Raw genomic sequence first — 17,002 nt, forward strand, 5'->3', positions numbered from 1 at the left:
GAGATTATTATCTGTGGACGAAAGCCTGAAAATGGATGCAAAAGACCTGAGGTTACAAAAAAAAGTATATAAATTTGACAGAATTTGAATCTGGCTTTCAGTGCTGCAAAAAGGGGGTTGTTCTAGCAAACGCTGTTGAAGCTCAACGGGTGTGAATCCTTTTTTTTTTTTTTTGGTTAACTTATTTTTTTTAGTGGTAAATCAATAATCATTGTGAGCAAAGGCATAGTTAAAATGTTGGTACTAACCTTTTAAAATGAAGATGCCTCTGTTAGTGCAGGGATCCTCAATRAGGTCATTAGCAGGACTCTGAGAATCTGACTGCAAACCCAAAAGGTGATTCAGCCGTTTGACTGAGGCGATTTGGACCCGACACACATTTAAAAGTTGCAGGACTTTGAGGCCTGGATTTGCGAACCGCCGGTCTAGGGTTTTGTGCCGATTCCTCAGAGTCGCTCTTTACTGCACATTTAATCACTAACACAGGCTTGAAAACTTTGACTGTTCCTCTTCGGGAGCCACTCCTCCACCCGGCTCGGCTCAGGCTGGTGGAGCRAACGAGCAAAGAGCCGAGAGGGGGGAGGGATTTCAGGCCTGCGTTGGCAGTGCCCACTGGAATGTGGAGGAGGAGCGCACGGTAAAACAAAAGTGCAGGCGAGCTCTTTGTGCAACATATGAGGTGTTGAATTGCTTTGCTTTTKAAAATAACGCTTTCAACGGCCAACCCCTCGCAAGGCCACATGATCACRGCTCAAAGTCGTGCGGATGTTTACAAACGGATTAACGAGGGTTTATTTTTAAAAGTTATATTTCGATATCCCAACTGATAATCTCATTAAAATTTATTTCCTCCTGACCCCCTGAAGGATAAAGACATCACACTGATGATCCCTTTTTCACTCTGGCGCCACCAAGAGCTATTAAACACACAGTGGACATAAATTTTGCCTCAAAATCGTCATTGCAATGGTGAGCGTGCAAGCATGCTGGCACTGGCATTCACTCTGAACACCACCATGGTAGTTTATAGCCTCAAGAAGGCGCTACTATGGGGATTTCCCCCCCCCTCCCCCCCCCCCTCCCCAAACTGAAGCAGTAAATTAGCATTGCACAGAGGAATTATTTCTGTGTGAATTAGTTTCTGTATTTGTAAAGACTAAGCAGACAGGAGCCTTTGAAAGGTTCGGTTTTCTCAGATTCAAGATGGTAGGACTAATGCAGTCTGACAATTTGAATCTGTGTGTTGGGCCTGTTTTATTATCAGCAGTAAAACATTAGGATTAAGCATTGGGAGTGACGGAGGTACAAATAGGAGTTCTGGTTAATATCAGAGTCACCAAAAGCATTCGGCGTTGACCACACGGTATCCCTGGAAAACATGCGTAAAAACCGATAAAAATAAATTCATTATTTCTTTTGCAGGGGGAAAACGTAACATCTGAGGTATTTTGAGTACATTTAAAGAATAAGACAAAAATCCCACAGGAAGAACTAAATGTGTTTCACAAGACTGCTGTTGGCATAATTGTCTCAGGATTTGTATTTTTTAAATAATGTGAATAAAAATGTCTTATGAATTTTATATGTGTGTATATATATATATATATATATATATATATATAGAGAGAGAGAGAGAGAGAGAGAGAGAGAGATTGAGATCTATAGATATTGAGAGGTATGCAGCAACACTCATGAATTTAAGGCATAAGGCATTTTTATTTACCTTACTCTATCTTTTCTCGTAAATGTGGCAGACCTGCAAGCGAATATTCCAGGCTAATTTGAGGCTAGAGCAAAATAACTTTGATTGACTTTGTTAAATGTCTCATTTAAAAAGGCACTAAAAATAACACTATTTAAAATAAATAACTCATTTCTTAAACCTCAGTAAATATAAATCTGCCTTCGAGCAAAAGAAAAAAAAAATGCTTCCAAGATGGCTTGCACATGTGGGACGTGGGTCTACCACATTATTTAACAGGCCTTTAAAATCTCAAAATGACTTTAACTGAACTGAGCCCTGCAATCCGAAAAGTAAACTAGGGGAGTCAAGAGAAAGGATAAGTGGACCTTTCAGTAAAACATCAGAACAACAGCTCTTCAAAGAAATAAATTGTACATCTGAGTCTTTCAAATATCTCCTCGTTTATTTTTCTTTTTGAAAAATAGACAAAAAAAAAAAAACTTTTCAAACGATCAAAAACCATGTGAAATGAACATAACATTAAGAACAGAAACAGTAAAGCACTGGAGTGTGGTTTGTAACATTCTATATGATTACATCTGATTTTGTAATCCTAACCATTTCAACTTGGAACAGATTGACAAAACGACTTGAAATACCAAAAGCTGGCAAGAAATGAGAAAATTCACTAGGAGGAACCCAGTTTGTAACTAAAACTGTCATTAATTCAATACACAGTGGCTGGAACGCAAGCCAAAACCATCATAGCTTCTGTATTTATTAGCTTTAACACACAAATTTTCTTCATTTTTTTCCCCTAGTTCTCTGCCAGAAGTAAAAATGTTTCTCATTAGTGCCCTTTCAGTGCTACATGCTTTAATACTGAAAATTATGACAAAATTAGCTTTCCCAACTAGCAAACAATTGCAGTAACTAATCATTTAAACATTTTTAGAAGTTAATATATGAAGTAATAGATTACATTTTCAAGTGACTGAACTGATGATGTCAGGTTTAGGTAATGTAGTCTTCTTTGGGGAAATACTGCCAAGACCAACTGTTAGCACTGCAAGTCATAACCAGCACAGTGTGCAAGTAATGGCAAAAAAAAGTAAAATAAAATAAATTAACAAATCAAAATAGCAAAATGACTAAATCTGATGAACAATGCAACACGTGTTGGGGAATGACGATCGAGTTTGACGATGTGTTGCTTCACAACACCATGCAGTCACACAGCTGATAGTCGGCTGAAACCCAAACAGACCCATTCAGATCTGATGGGAGCCTCTTTCTCACGTAATCTGAAAAGTGCAGCTGAGAACATCCGTCCAGGTCGTCCACTGTTCCACCTCTTCACTTCAGTTCTGGGGAAACAAAATGGACAGAATGTCTTAAAGGGGCGGTGTTATGCATTTCCCAGGAACTTAGTGCCATTTTAAACCACAACCAAGTAGCTTTGTTAGCTTCAGCTGTTTTAAAAATGCCTTAAAAGAAGTTGACTTTGCAATTTAATGCCTTGAAATTGGGCTTCTGTGTCTTTAAGAAACTTCTATTCATCACAACAACCTTTAATGACGTTTTTAAGTTCCTGAGAAGTTGCTCATATCCACCAGGTGTTTGCCAATCGCTGCCGCCGCTAGTCTGAAGGAACTGAGTGGAGGAAGCGCTTCAGACTGTGAGATTGAGGCTCGGTTGATGCGGCGCTCGGTGAGAGCAAACGTTTTTACCAGAGGAGAGTCAAAAACTTCTCAAACATGACTGAAATAATCAAGGCAACACTCCAGGTATGTTTTTGACGAGGGGCTAACATAACATGATGTAAAGCTGACGAGTCAATTTTACATGATGCAGCCCCCTTTTTTTTGTATGAATGAGAGACAAATATGCTAAGCATATTTTCACAAAAGCGTACTCTGGGTAATACAAAATAATGGGGCTGGGCGACACGGTGCTTGGAGAACAGGAAGACGTCATTTAAGTTAAAAACAGAGAAAACTCAAACATGTCAAAAGGATTCATTTCTTGCCAGTCTTCATCAGTAGCGATGGCGCAAACTGCAGACATTATATAGATTGATTCAGACTGCCACAAACCACACTGACGGTGGTTTAACTAAGCACGAGCTGGTTTCAAATTCCTAAAACCACCAGGGCTTTGCGTGCTACCGCTTCTGGACTCTAAAATCCGTTTATTGACATGTTGGTGGCAGTAAAGAGTTTTATCCGGTAGTATGTAATGTAGCATAGCTCTCACTCTTCCCAACCTGTTGGTGTGAGCCATGATTCAGCTGGGCTTTACGACTGGAGGAAGGAAAATCCTCTCAATTTGGAAAAGGCGCAAAAAAATAGAAAGAAGTTAAAAAAATTTGTCTATAAATTTCTCTGGCAGTAGAAAAAAAAAGAAAAAAAAAAGAAACAAGAGGGCCAACACCTTTAATTGCTGGTTTGACATAAATGCTTGTAACAAGCCCAGACAGCACGGTGGTGGTTAAGCATCAAACAAATAGATTTTGCGTGTCAATACAGCAGACAGAACATATGTAGAGGTTTTTTTATTTTTTCTTCATCCGTCTAACCATGGACTTGTGACTGACTGATTGAATAAATATAAACATTTAAATGTGGTGGCCAACAACGCTAATTAGTTTGATCAATTTTACTTCACAAGTAGCAAAGTGGTAAAAAAGACATAATATTGTGAACAGTAAACATAAATTGTAAGTTACAACTAAATCTTTGTGGTGTTTATGCTGTATAATTATAAAGATATTCCGCTATGTTATCCATCTCTTAAAAACAAACCATAAATTACCACAGCATTCAAAAGGCGGTGCTGGCAGCTTTGTGTTTTGAGTTATGGCCTTGGACTTGAGTTTCCCGCCAAAGAGTTTTGAGTACAAGCACACGACTGGTGAAAGAGTCAGTTCTTCAAAATAGCTATAAAAACAAAGCAAGGAACTGTTTTAGTTTACTGTTTTAATCAAGACAGAAAAACTAATGGGAGTTTTAAACGTGGCACTAAAATTTACTTGACAGCTCATCTTCATAAACAGAAGATGACAGAACTGGGAGACAGCTCGATTTTTTTCACAGATTATCCATCTCACATTGTACTGTCACGACATAATGACAGTTGACAAATACATACTTTAGCTTTAAGCTAAACCGAGCTACACTAAGGCACGCTAAGCAACGGTTTGCTTCAGGTTACATAAACTCATGGTAGGACAAGCTAAACTTAAAAGGTTAAGTTATGCTACATTATGCTATTGTAAATTTAGCTAAGCTACATTTGCTCAGGTGAGGTGAGCTAAAATAAGATAAGCAATGTTAAGATATACCTAGTTAAGCTAAACCACGTTAAGGTAAACTATTTTATTAAAAGCTTTGCTGCAAGCAAGGCCTGCGCTTTGCTAGGGTAAGCTGTCTCACGCTAGTGTGACATRAGCAATGCTAAAACTAGCTAAGTGATGCTAAAATACGCTGAGAAATGCTAAGCTAAGCTATGACAGTGTTACTGTTTGTAAACTATGTAGCATTCCCCAGATAAATTGAGACTCCCTAGTTAAGGTAACAATTTGCATAACTTAAATAAATATTACAGCAGAGATTATTCAAGCATATAATCTTAACAATATACAACACTAATCAAGAAAATACACTGAAACTTCACATCGTAAAGGCATATAGGTGGTCTGGAGAAGCAGATGGTTTAAACAGGTTTACTAAATAATGGGTGACAGATGGAGTTTTGGCAGGTTAGCCTCAATATGCTGCTTCACCACATGGTGAAGGTAAGAAAAGCTACTATATCAGCAGCAGCAGCAGTCAGTACGTTCCCTTGTTCACTCTGTATATCATAGCAACAGGTGAAAAATATTACGATAGTTAGGAAAAACACAGTATCATTAGATCATCTTAAAAAAAAAAAAAAAAAATCAGCAAAACATGACTAACCAGTGTGCTAGTTGTCACGACATGTGCAGCTGATGTGAAACTACTAAAAGCACACCAACAACAGCCACTGGGGGGGCAAATTTAATCAACTCCAATACTAATCATTTAAAAAGGCCTCAACCGAATCCTTAATCAGCAACAGAAATGAAAGGCAAGGGACATCCTTAGCAGTGAAATCAGTGTGACTAAAACAAGTAGTTGTTTTACCTAAATGAAAAATTCAAAACCAGCCCCGCCTAACTTTGAGATCATCATAAACCTAACCCTACTACGCAGATGTTACTCAACTGTAAATATCTGAACATTTACTGAACTCTTACCTCTTTTTTCACATTTGTCACGACTGAGGATAGCGAAGAGGTTGAAGGGCTAAATTAAAAGAAACAGAAACGAAATGTTTGAGACGCATTCAGAATGTACAGTTTAAGCAGAACAGATTTCACTCAGGTTGGGGAGAGCGATTACTGAAGTCGCAAGCTGATATTCTGTTGTTCAAAAGCCAAAACAAAACTTACTCCAGCCTGGGCTTCTATTTTTTGGAAAGGCTCGCCTAAACTCAAGACAACATAATGAAGGGGGATACCAATAAAAGAACACCAAAGACATAAACTCTCTTTGATAAAACTCCCACATTCTTCGTTTACATCGTGCATCGTTGCCTGCACTGGGCAGAGAGCAGGGGCCTTGAATTGGCTCAGCCATGCAAATCATAAAAGAGCAGATGTGTCCATTTCCACATCACACAGACTCCACTACATCATGAGCTAAAGGATCTTGCATGAGTGAAAAAAAAAAAAATCAAAGGGCCCATGTGTAAGGGAACACTTACAATGCACATAAAACTACCTAAAGTTTTACGCCGTTTGACACGCACGCCAGGCCTAAGTCATTAACTCAGCGGAAACACTGCTTAACACAGCTTAAGGGAAATTTTATACTTTCCCTGAGAAGCAAAGTCCTAACTTGCAATGGGCAATCTGGACCTACAGAGAACTCGATTTGGTCCCTGCAGTTAGAGGAGGTCTCCAGGGGCTGGTGTGCATTCAGTTTTAATTTCCCATTGGGATATAAAACCAACATACACACTCCTATCACGTGGGAGTCTGGGCATCTAAATAAGTCCAGAATGAAGACAGATTTAATGTTCTAAAAAACAAGCCACAGCATGGAAAATCTTAATAATATGGGGCAGTTAGCATTTATTCACTTAGTTAAATGACTTAAAATCTTAGTGCTGATGCATATAATAGGAATTAAAATCCTTGTCACACTTTCATGCAGTTAAGCTGACATTTATTGTAGAAAAACCTGCATCTGATTAGTCAAGTGAGCTAAACAAATGGACTAAGTGGATAAGAAACAATGAAAGTCTTTGCAAACCTGACAACTTGTCTGGAGGCATTCTCAAAAAACTTGGTCTTTGATGCAACACTGAAAAACAAAAGGTAAGTGGCATGTTAAACTCCTCGGAGAGAGATCTACAAAGAGTGCAGGGTAAAAGGCTGGAAGAAATTTTATTTACTCACACCTTAGTCATAAGATGCAATAAAAATTCCCAAGAAAATCTAAACAATTTGCAAAAGTAAAAAATGTAAATAATAAAACATATAAATCCCTGGTGATTTTGGAAAATAAATAAAAAACTATTATTCTTTGTGTACATGTGGATTGCACTCAAGTTAAGGATTATAACAGTGGTGTGTTTCGTGAAAGTTTAGATCAAAAAAAAGGGTTTGAAATGTGCTGACTCTTCAAAACTGCAACTGTCATGTTTTCAAGGTCACTATAGGATTTTTTTGCACCGAACGGCCCGACCTGGCAGCCGCTGGCCCGGCCCTAATGTACTCCATTTGGAAAGTGTGCGGGGATCCGAGGCCGCCTTCCCAGAGACCATGGAAAACTTTTACGTTCCTCGTTGTCCCGTCCAGCCTCTTCTATGCGTGCTAGTCGGCGCTGAGGAAAAGAATTACCTCAGCTTTTTACCTTTAACTAAATCATTAAAAAAAATTCCTCATCTGAGTGTCATCTCTGAGCTGGACCCACGTTTCGTGCAACTGAACTACCGCTGCGCCTTCGGGAATTCCCCCGCTGGACCGAAGCGAGGTGAGGAAATCCCCTCGTGCAGAGAGCCTTGCCGACTTCTGATCACTTCAATTAGAAAAATGGTCCCCGATTTCAAAACTTTGGCTGAAGTCTCCAGTGTAGCGCAGATTCATCCTCCAGATCAACATCAAAACCGAGATATTTTTTACGCACGCCGATGGGAAATTCAGGTTCACGCAGACCAGGAAGTGGTGAGATTCAAAACATTCAGGCCACCGCAGATAAATGGCTTATAGCTTAAGATCAACCATTTAATTTCATTGTTTAGAAGTAATTTATAGGATCAATAGTCTGTTTTTTTCACAACAGATAAAAAGTTACATGTACTTATGTGCTTGTGGTGTGATGGCACCATGAGGATCCTCCCTTCAGCTTGTTGAATATTAACTAAACTAAATCAAAATTAAATGCAATTGAATACGTCATAATTATCATTGGAAAAAACTGGTGGTTAAAAATAGACGACGACGGGATTTATTTTGACGCCGACATCGAGAAAGTCTAACACAACATCTGATCTAAAAGATGACTCTTCTCTGTGCCCGCCTCCGCGGCAAATGAACCAATTAACGTCTGACTGCATACCAGCCCCGTCTGGTTGGCCCGAATGGAACCACAGCTCTCGGCTAGCTAGCTCTAAGTGCTAATGCAAGAACGCCGGACCCGGGCCTTGAACCCAGGCCAGGCCGAGCCAGGCTCGGTCCTGCAGTCCAAAAGGGGCTTTAATGTCGCCATATAATTTAAATCTTAAAAGAGTTGAACAGGTTTAGACACTTTGCTCAGAGCCTTGTGTTTAATTACCCAGAAAGCATGAGGGTAGAGACTTTGGTGTACTCACTAAGATGTGGGCGTGCCCTCACAGCTGGCTGCAACTGGGAGCTTTTGTGGACATCTGGATGGGGGCTCAGGGGGCCTGATGGGGGGTCGACAAATAGGATGTTTCTCTGCAGACTTTGTTTTGGTTACACCATCAGAATGTCCTAAGAGACAAAACAAAAAAACAAACAAAAAAAACATGGATTAGCATAAAAAAAAAAAATTAAAAAAAGAGAAAACACACAAGCAAATTGTTCATTATGTACAGCAGCCACGTCTGAGCTGTTTGTGCTGCCCGACTGGGATGACAAATTTCGCTACGTGATTAAAGAGAGGTGGAGATGAAATAAAAAGTCATGGCCAAAAAATGCCAAGAGGGCAGGGTAGCTTGCGCACCAGCCAGCTTCTACGCACTTTGCAGATTTTGGGAGGTCCACTCACTAACTAGATGAGAAGGAAGCACGCATCTGCACTACCTTTTAAAACCCAAGAGGCTAGAATTATTGCAGATAAGTACATCTGTAAATAACATGTTCACAAGTTGTGTCTTTATTAATAAATTGTAAATAGATTTTTATTTTATTGATACTCCTTTTACTATTTTTAATATCGCCTAAGACACTCCCCTCATCAAACACAAACTGCTTGGTTGAATAAAAATGTTAAATCTGTACCTGCCAGAGGTCTGACTAATCTTGAGCATGACTTTAGATTTTTAATTAGATTGAATGCTTTGCCAGCTTTAGATGAAGGCATCAGTCTTTTTAAAATCACTGCTTTCAAGGTCGCCTTGACTTATAAGCCAAAAAAACTGGAGGAGGCATTTACTTGCACAGTTGACAATGCTGGGCTAAAAAAAGTTGCCGGAACAAAAAAAAAAAAAAAAAAAAAGCAACAACAAAAAAGGAAAAAACTAAACAAGAAACCTTTTTGAAAGATCTCCAAACATGTGGAATAGACTAAATTTTAACTTTGTGATAATCAAAAGAAATTGCCGCTTGTGGTGCAACCCGACACCTCGTGACCCCATGAAAACGGTCCCCACAAGCAGACGTGTTGGTAGCGGCGTCACGCTGCGGAGCTTGATTTACAACAGCGGGACTTGGCAAGTCTATCCCGGAGATTCTTGAGGAAAACCTACTTCGCCTTCCCAGAAAAGTAAAAGCTCTTCAAGCTGCCGGAGCAGCAGCAGCAGCTCAGAGGCTGGTGGTTGAACATTTACAGAGAAGCCCAAAATTACTCATACCCCCATGCCTTCCTTGCCATCACCTTAATCTTTAGCTCATACTTCAAGATACAAGAAACATGTTTGTAGCATTAAAATATTACTTTAAATTATGAATAACGTTGGATTTAATTGTAAAAATTCGGCCCGTTGTCTTCTAGTAATGGCAAATTCGATTTAAAGCTACACCTCCTAAAATGTGAATTTGTATTTAAATGTGAATTTGTATTTAAATCCAACATATTATGTTAAGCTTATATATGTGTGCACAGTTAATCTTCTGAGAAAATTATGGGAACGCGTCACGGTTACAACCAACAGCATGGGCACTCTTTAAGAGAAACATTGAGACTATATAACAATCCATGCTGACGTTATCGCCTATATTATTTTACTGACATAAAATGTTGACATAAATTAATAAAACGCGGACTCTTACCTTCTCGGTTGGCTGGCGTTCCCTTCGGAGACGCTTTCTGACGTTGAAACGACGGCGCCCGACTCAGGAAGACCCCAGATTCCCCGTTTGCTGCCGGGGAAGAGTCTGGCTTCTGCCTCGTGTCGCTCAACTTCTCAGCGTCGGAGTCGGGCGGCCGGTCCTGGCGGTTGGCCGGTCTGTAGATCCCCGCTTGCCTCGAAGGAGGTTCTCTTGGAGCGAGTGGGGCACAGCTCATGGGTTTCGTCGGCTTTATGGGTTTGGGGCTCGCTGAGACATCCCCATCCACCACAGAGGTGTCTTTCTGCCCATCTGTTGCAGGAAAAAAAGAAAAGAAAAAAGAAACCCAGGTTTAACTGCACTGTAACCTTAAACCACCGTTAAATGTGAATATTTACTGCCGTGAAATGCACCTTATGAAATGCAAAATCCAGAAATTACCTTGGGATCGTACAGTGGGTGCAAAGTTAATGTAAACAAGCAGTGCAGAACTTTACTGCAGTAAAATGAATTGCACATGTGCATAACCTGTAAACTCTGCAAAAGCAGCAAGTTGGGGAAAAAGTTAAATATCTCAACAAAGTTGAGCCACATTTCTGGGCCACAGTGAGAGTAGGGAGTCACAACTAACATTTTCTTACTGTTTGAACCAACAAAGGAGGTTACAAAAAAGAGAGAAAATTGCATGATTTTACTCTGACATGTTAGAAGAATAAAACTGTGGAAGGGTAAAAAAAAAACAAAAAAAACCCGAACAGTGGATACTTTTATTTGTATGTCAAATGAGCTATTAAAAAAAGTCACATGGTTTTCTATTAACATTAAAAAGCAAACAGGGAAAAAAATGAATTTCGATTGGCAAACTGCTTCCATGTTTTTGCAAATCGTGATAATTACTGGGACAAACAAGCACACTTCAATAAATCCCATTTGTAAAATGTCAAGAAGTGACCTCGCTGTGGTCTCTACAGACAAAAAAAAAAAAAGACAAAATTGTACGCTGAGCAACAGGGAGGATGGGATAAGAAGGAGGGTGACCACAATTAGGTCGGCTGATAATTACTCTCTGCGTCGCGGATGTGCTCGTGACTAAAAGGCTGGAAAACGCGAGCCGGCCGCTTGGAGATGGTGATTGGCTGCCGTTTTCTCGCCGTGATCCGAGGAGGAGGGACAGGTGGGAAGGCGCCGTCCTCTGGCATGCAAGTGAAGATCTGGAATCACATAAAAAGTTACAGTAGCACTTTGGTTCATTGGCTGCTTTTTCAGCTTCTTCCAGCTGGTAACTGAGGTAAAGGGCTGGAGCATGAAGAGCTGAAAAACAGCAACTAAATAAGTACTCTTTAGTAGATTTTACAGAGCCTTCTGGTTATTTTTCATAAATCTTGATTTTCTTCCCCCATTTTATCATGTTACAACCTCAAACTTCCAAGAAAAGGGCGGCGGGGATTTTAACTCCACATGCCGTTGTGCAACACATTTCCTCCTAAAGCGTCAGATTTCGGGAGCTGAATACATTTTAGACTAGTTTGTAGGAAGTTTTTACTTTTTATAATTATTCACCACTTTGTGTTGAACTCAGATCATCACTAAAACAGTAGGAAAGTTCTAGGGGGGTGAGTACTTTTGCAAGGCCCTGCACAGCTTTGTAGACATTTACAAGTACAAATAATAAAAATAAAAAAAAAAATCTAACAAAAGTGCCTAAACTACAGCAAAATAATACATTTAAAACACATAAATTCTGGTACATTTCAGTAATAATTACAGTTCACAAACTCAACTTGACTGGTTTTTTTGTTTTGTTTTGTTTTCAGTGCTGGCAACTGTTTGGACAGCAACAAGGCTTCCAACGGGTCCTCATTAACCAAAAACAAACCACATGTAATAACAGCTCTAATCCACTAACAAGACATTACAAACACAGACATATGGAAGTGGTATGAATTAAGAATAAAAACCCCTAACAGTCCCCGTTGGTTGGGGGAAAAAAAAAAAAAAAAGAGGACATGCTTCCTTCACTTGTACCTTTTTGTAGTCCTCGATCATAATCTCAACCACAATGTTTTGGAACTTGATATCAAGCATGGCCGCCACCGTCTCCTCCTTCGCTCTCATGAGTGTGGGGCCGAAGATAACTGCCATGTTGGAGGGCGTCATCAGGTTTTCATCACTGTGGCTGCACACGCTGTCAACATCATGCCAGGCTGGTTAAATAAAATGTAACTCAAGCCAGGCGGTGACAAAAAAAAGTATGAGCTCCCTTCAGAAAGAGAGGATTTATTTCCCTGGAAGTGGTAAAAAAAAAAAAACGACACAATGAACTCGGCTTGGACTTACTTTACTAAGTGCCTAATAAGCATCTCCAACATTTCACGATTCTTCTCCGGCAGTTTGTAGATGAGTGAATGAATTTCACTCAGCCGAAAGTCCAGATTATCAGACTCTGCGGCACATAGAGCAAAGACATTTTAGATGGTTGCAAAAAAATGAAAAAATAAAAAATAGAGAAACAATAAATACCAAAGTTTAATACTTCTTGTGCCTGTACGGCTAATTGCAAAACTAATGAGAAACAATGTTTTGAGGTTTTTAATGATCCATTTGAACATTTTTTTTCCAAGATGAAATGATTTTGAATAATAAAACTTCAATGACTTACAACAAGAAAGATGAAGCACAAATATGAATTTTAATGAATTCTCAAAACCACACAATTCAAACTCTTAATCCATTTGTTTAACCTTCAACAAGGTTATGGAACAGTTTTGGATGGACATTTGACCACACACCACATAAATACAAAATCCCCATGTATTTTTGGTCTAGTTTATACTGCAAATATCATAGTAAACATGGAATAAGACAAAACTAATTTGCAAGTAACTTTTCAGCAAGATATAAAAGCTCAATACTAATCAATACTGATACAAAGTACTTGTTCCATTGTTAGAATATTTCACTTATAACACATTTTTTCCATGTTACAAGTTAAATAATCTGCCAGTACTTTTTCATTAATATTAAGGTATTGTTGACTTAATACAAGCTCCTTTATCTTGATGAAAAATCACTTGCGAGTTAGTCCAGCCTTTTCAAGAGTACTAAAATATTTGCACTAGAAAGTAGAAAAATGCTCGATAAGATTTAGTGTGTTTGCAGTGTATCTGACCTTAGCTGGTTGAGCTCGTTTCCTTTTTAAATGTTCATTAGTATTGGGCTTGGAGACAATCCAGAACCTTCACATCAGCTCACTTAATCCATTTAAAAACAAGCTCTGATGAATGTTCACGGTTTCAGTAATCCGGTTGGACTTAACTGGACAGATCTGAGGTGAAGCTGGAGGATTTGGGTGGAATATTGAAGAATATCCCAGCCAAATCCTTCCAGGTTATTAAGCAATAAACTGGTATCACCGCCAAACACCACAGCATACTCCTTCCACCACCTTGTGTGGCAGTTTGACAGTGTTTGGGCTCGATAGCCTGACCACAACTCCTCCAAGCATGCTTCTTGTCAATTGTGACCAGGCAGCTTAATTTTTGCTTTCATCTGACCATAAGGATTTTATTCGTAAGTTGTCTGGCTGCTCCGTGTAGGAAGTTGATTAAACAGCAGGCACTTCATTCTTGTTAGCATGCTATGAGTCATTGCCAGTATAAAACTGTGTACAGTGACACTGGTTCCAGCAGTTTACAGTTCACAGTAGGGTTGGAGCCTTGTGGATTTCCTTGGTTTTTCTGAACGCTCTAACCAACTTCCTTTCATCATACCCAAAATGTCCCAATTTGATTCAGATGCTTTGCTGCATTGGTGTTCCAACGGGACAATGAACTCAAACATTCATCAAAACTGGTTTTGGAATGGATAAAACAGGCCGACGCTAAGCTCCTGGAAAGGCCTGGATCCGAATCTCACTGAAAATGTAAGCACCAATTTAAATGTTTTTTCTGCTAACTCTGCCAAGAAGAGCGGTTCAATATCCCACTAGAACTATGCCAGAAGCTTGTTGAGGACTGCAAAAAAAAATGTGCGGTCGTGGTTTACTAAGAAACACTTAGACCCCCACCAAATTTCTGTGCGGTGTAAAAGTACTCAATTATATAAATTATAAACTGAACCCTGTCAAGCAAAAATCCGCATTACTCTCAAAATGTCTAACATTATCGCAATTCCAATACGTGCAAAACTTCATTTGCATAAGGCAGACACTGGCCAGTAGTGTATTTGGCTACTGAAGCTCGAGCAGAGCACTGAGGTCACCATGATGATGAGGGGAAAAAAAAAAAGAGGAGTGACAGCTGTCATGCCGGCAGTATTGATTGCCATTTAATTTTGCAATGAATACCCAATTCTTATTATCAAAAATACCCAAACGTATCACTCCATCATCGAATAACAAAGGTGCAATTTATCATTAAAAGCCCAAAATTAATATAGCTTTTATATCTATGATCATTCAGCAAGTAAAAACTTGTGGCTGGAACTGGAAATGGCAGCAAATTTTCATCTATTTTTGTGCGTGCTGCAGCAACTGCGACTAATAGGATCTCATTGAACTATCTGTATATTTTTTGTTCCGTCATTTCAGTGCAGGCAGTAATCTTCTGTCAAAGCGGGAATCATGTGCGGCGCAGCGACTTATTGACTTATGATTCTACAGTGATTGCATGAGCTAGGATTTAAAGCAAAGGAACTTGTGGTTACAAAATACACATTTCTAAAAAGGTCAGCCATTTAAACGCGAATATAAGGCTCGTCTTAAATAATGTAATCGATATACAACGATGTGATAGGGAAAAAAGCAAAAAAAGACCTTCAAAGTAGGGGTTTACACTTTAAGGGAGCCCATAGCACTGTTTTGGTTTAACATCTGGTCTAAACATGTGCTTTGGTGACATCTGTGTTGAATTGTGTTTTAATAAATGACAATGACATAAAAATATCAAACCTAAAAGTCTGAATGTCTGGCCAAAACACAAGCAAGCATACTGCTGATGGCAAAGAAGCCATTTTTTTTAAAACCAATACTGTGGGCAATAATTCTGATAAGACTTTAGTTCCAACACAAGAAGAGAATCAACTGGAGGAGAGAAGCTCTGCAAAGTTTTAACCGTTTTAGTACAAGTAAAAAGAAATGAATATTCCGAGCAAAAATCTAGGTGAAAATGGTGCATCTAAAACGTGCTGTAAAACTAAGCCGTGTAAATCACAAAGTTTCCCCTTAATTGCAAAGTTAAATGGAGTGAAGCATGACCACCCAGTGCAATGGTATGCAGCCAATAAAACGGAGTCTTCAAACTGTCACGATACGTAATGAGGAGAACCGTGTGCGGCTAATGAAGGGCATTTCCATGTACTTTAATGCAACATCCTGACAGAATGAGGCTGGTGTTAATAAACCTACCGTCTTCTCAGGTTTACAATAATGCACAGTGACAGACGAGTACAAAAGACTCGGATTTCCTTCTGTGTCCAAATAGATAAAGATGTTCAACCCGCAAGACTGCACTGTATTGATTTACAAATGGCTCTTTTAATCCCAGAGTTTAGATGGGGGTTTTTTTCCAGCCAGTGTAAGCCACGCTAAAGAAGCAGCAAAAAGAAAAAAGAAAAAAAAAGAGAGAAAAAAAAAGGGGAGGAAAAAAAGCAAGCTCGTAAATCCGAAGTTTCCACCCTTTCTATAAACTGCTAGATCAAATATTTTTCAGAGAAACGGTTGGACTCAACTGGTAATATGCAACATAACTCAACTTTAGGGTTCATGCTGTAACCCATCCATGCAGAGCTTAGCAAAGTAAAAGCTCTCAAACATGTCTTACTTGCAGCACTCATGAGTTCTCCGTGCAGATCGTAGGTCATTAGAGGTTCAGAAAGATTCCTGTGGGAAAGGAAAGACAAAATGAGAAAACACATGGGGAACATAAATTAAAACATCAAACACCGAAAGAATAAAACAAGAATCCACTCATTAAATAGTCACACTATTAAGAAGTTAAAGAGTGAGCCCTCTGGTGGGGTTAGTTTGGAAACAGCAAGTTGTGTCTAATGCCAGATGATAAAACGGTTTTCTGGAAAACATCTAATTCCTTGTGGAAACATTTTTGAAATGACGTAACGTGTGACCAAATGTAACGTAATTAATGAAAAATTATACTGCGTGGATTTTGTATTGTTTTTTCTTTTCGGCACGTATCCACAAACACACGCACAAACGAACGCACCTCAGGTAGAACTTTAATGCACTTGTAATGGTTTTATCATCCCAGTCGCTGCTGTTGAGATCCACATTTCCAGGATTTGAGGGATCTACAAAGGAGCAAAAGGTATGCGGTAAGTTTAGAAACATGTGGCATGCGTTGCTCTTTCTTTTCCTTCTTTTGGGGTATATACAAGGGCAATTAAATTATGACGTAAGAGAGACATAGGTCAGTATTGGTACACCTCCAATATCCTTTTTGATTATATAAACTCTTAAGAGGCACCAAATGTCTAAGTATTCATCATCCATCAGGCAGTAGAGCTAGATAAAAGTCAGCTTCATAAGATGAGTTTGCTGGCCATGCTATAAATCTGATACGTCTTCCATGAGGAGAAGTTAAAGATCTCTATGATGAGATGATGGTAAAGATGAGTCATCATCTTGACAATTGACTCCATCATCTCCCGACTTGGAAAAGTTTCCATATTTCACCATCCACCTGCAAAATCATGGTAGAGGTAATGACCGTCATTTCCTCAGTTCATTTCTACTCGATATCGTCCTCCGAGGAAATGCTCTT

General features: G+C 39.2%; 1 protein-coding gene across 1 annotated transcript in view; it reads right to left on the reverse strand.

Moving 5' to 3' along the window:
- Positions 1-2,125: 2,125 nt before the first annotated feature.
- ophn1 (oligophrenin 1) overlaps positions 2,126-17,002 on the reverse strand; it is a 41,876-nt gene continuing 26,999 nt past the window's right edge. The window contains exons 15-24 of the mRNA XM_008427517.1: positions 16,445-16,529; positions 16,043-16,101; positions 12,561-12,666; positions 12,249-12,408; positions 11,287-11,434; positions 10,227-10,535; positions 8,585-8,726; positions 7,024-7,074; positions 5,964-6,012; positions 2,126-3,051 (exon numbers count right to left, since the gene is read on the reverse strand). Coding sequence (XP_008425739.1) covers positions 3,046-3,051; positions 5,964-6,012; positions 7,024-7,074; positions 8,585-8,726; positions 10,227-10,535; positions 11,287-11,434; positions 12,249-12,408; positions 12,561-12,666; positions 16,043-16,101; positions 16,445-16,529 — 1,115 coding nt within the window. The 3' untranslated portion in view covers positions 2,126-3,045. The remainder of the gene's footprint in view (positions 3,052-5,963; positions 6,013-7,023; positions 7,075-8,584; positions 8,727-10,226; positions 10,536-11,286; positions 11,435-12,248; positions 12,409-12,560; positions 12,667-16,042; positions 16,102-16,444; positions 16,530-17,002) is intronic.

This window comes from Poecilia reticulata, linkage group LG14 (assembly GCF_000633615.1).
Source record: "Poecilia reticulata strain Guanapo linkage group LG14, Guppy_female_1.0+MT, whole genome shotgun sequence".
Lineage (NCBI taxonomy): Eukaryota > Metazoa > Chordata > Actinopteri > Cyprinodontiformes > Poeciliidae > Poecilia > Poecilia reticulata.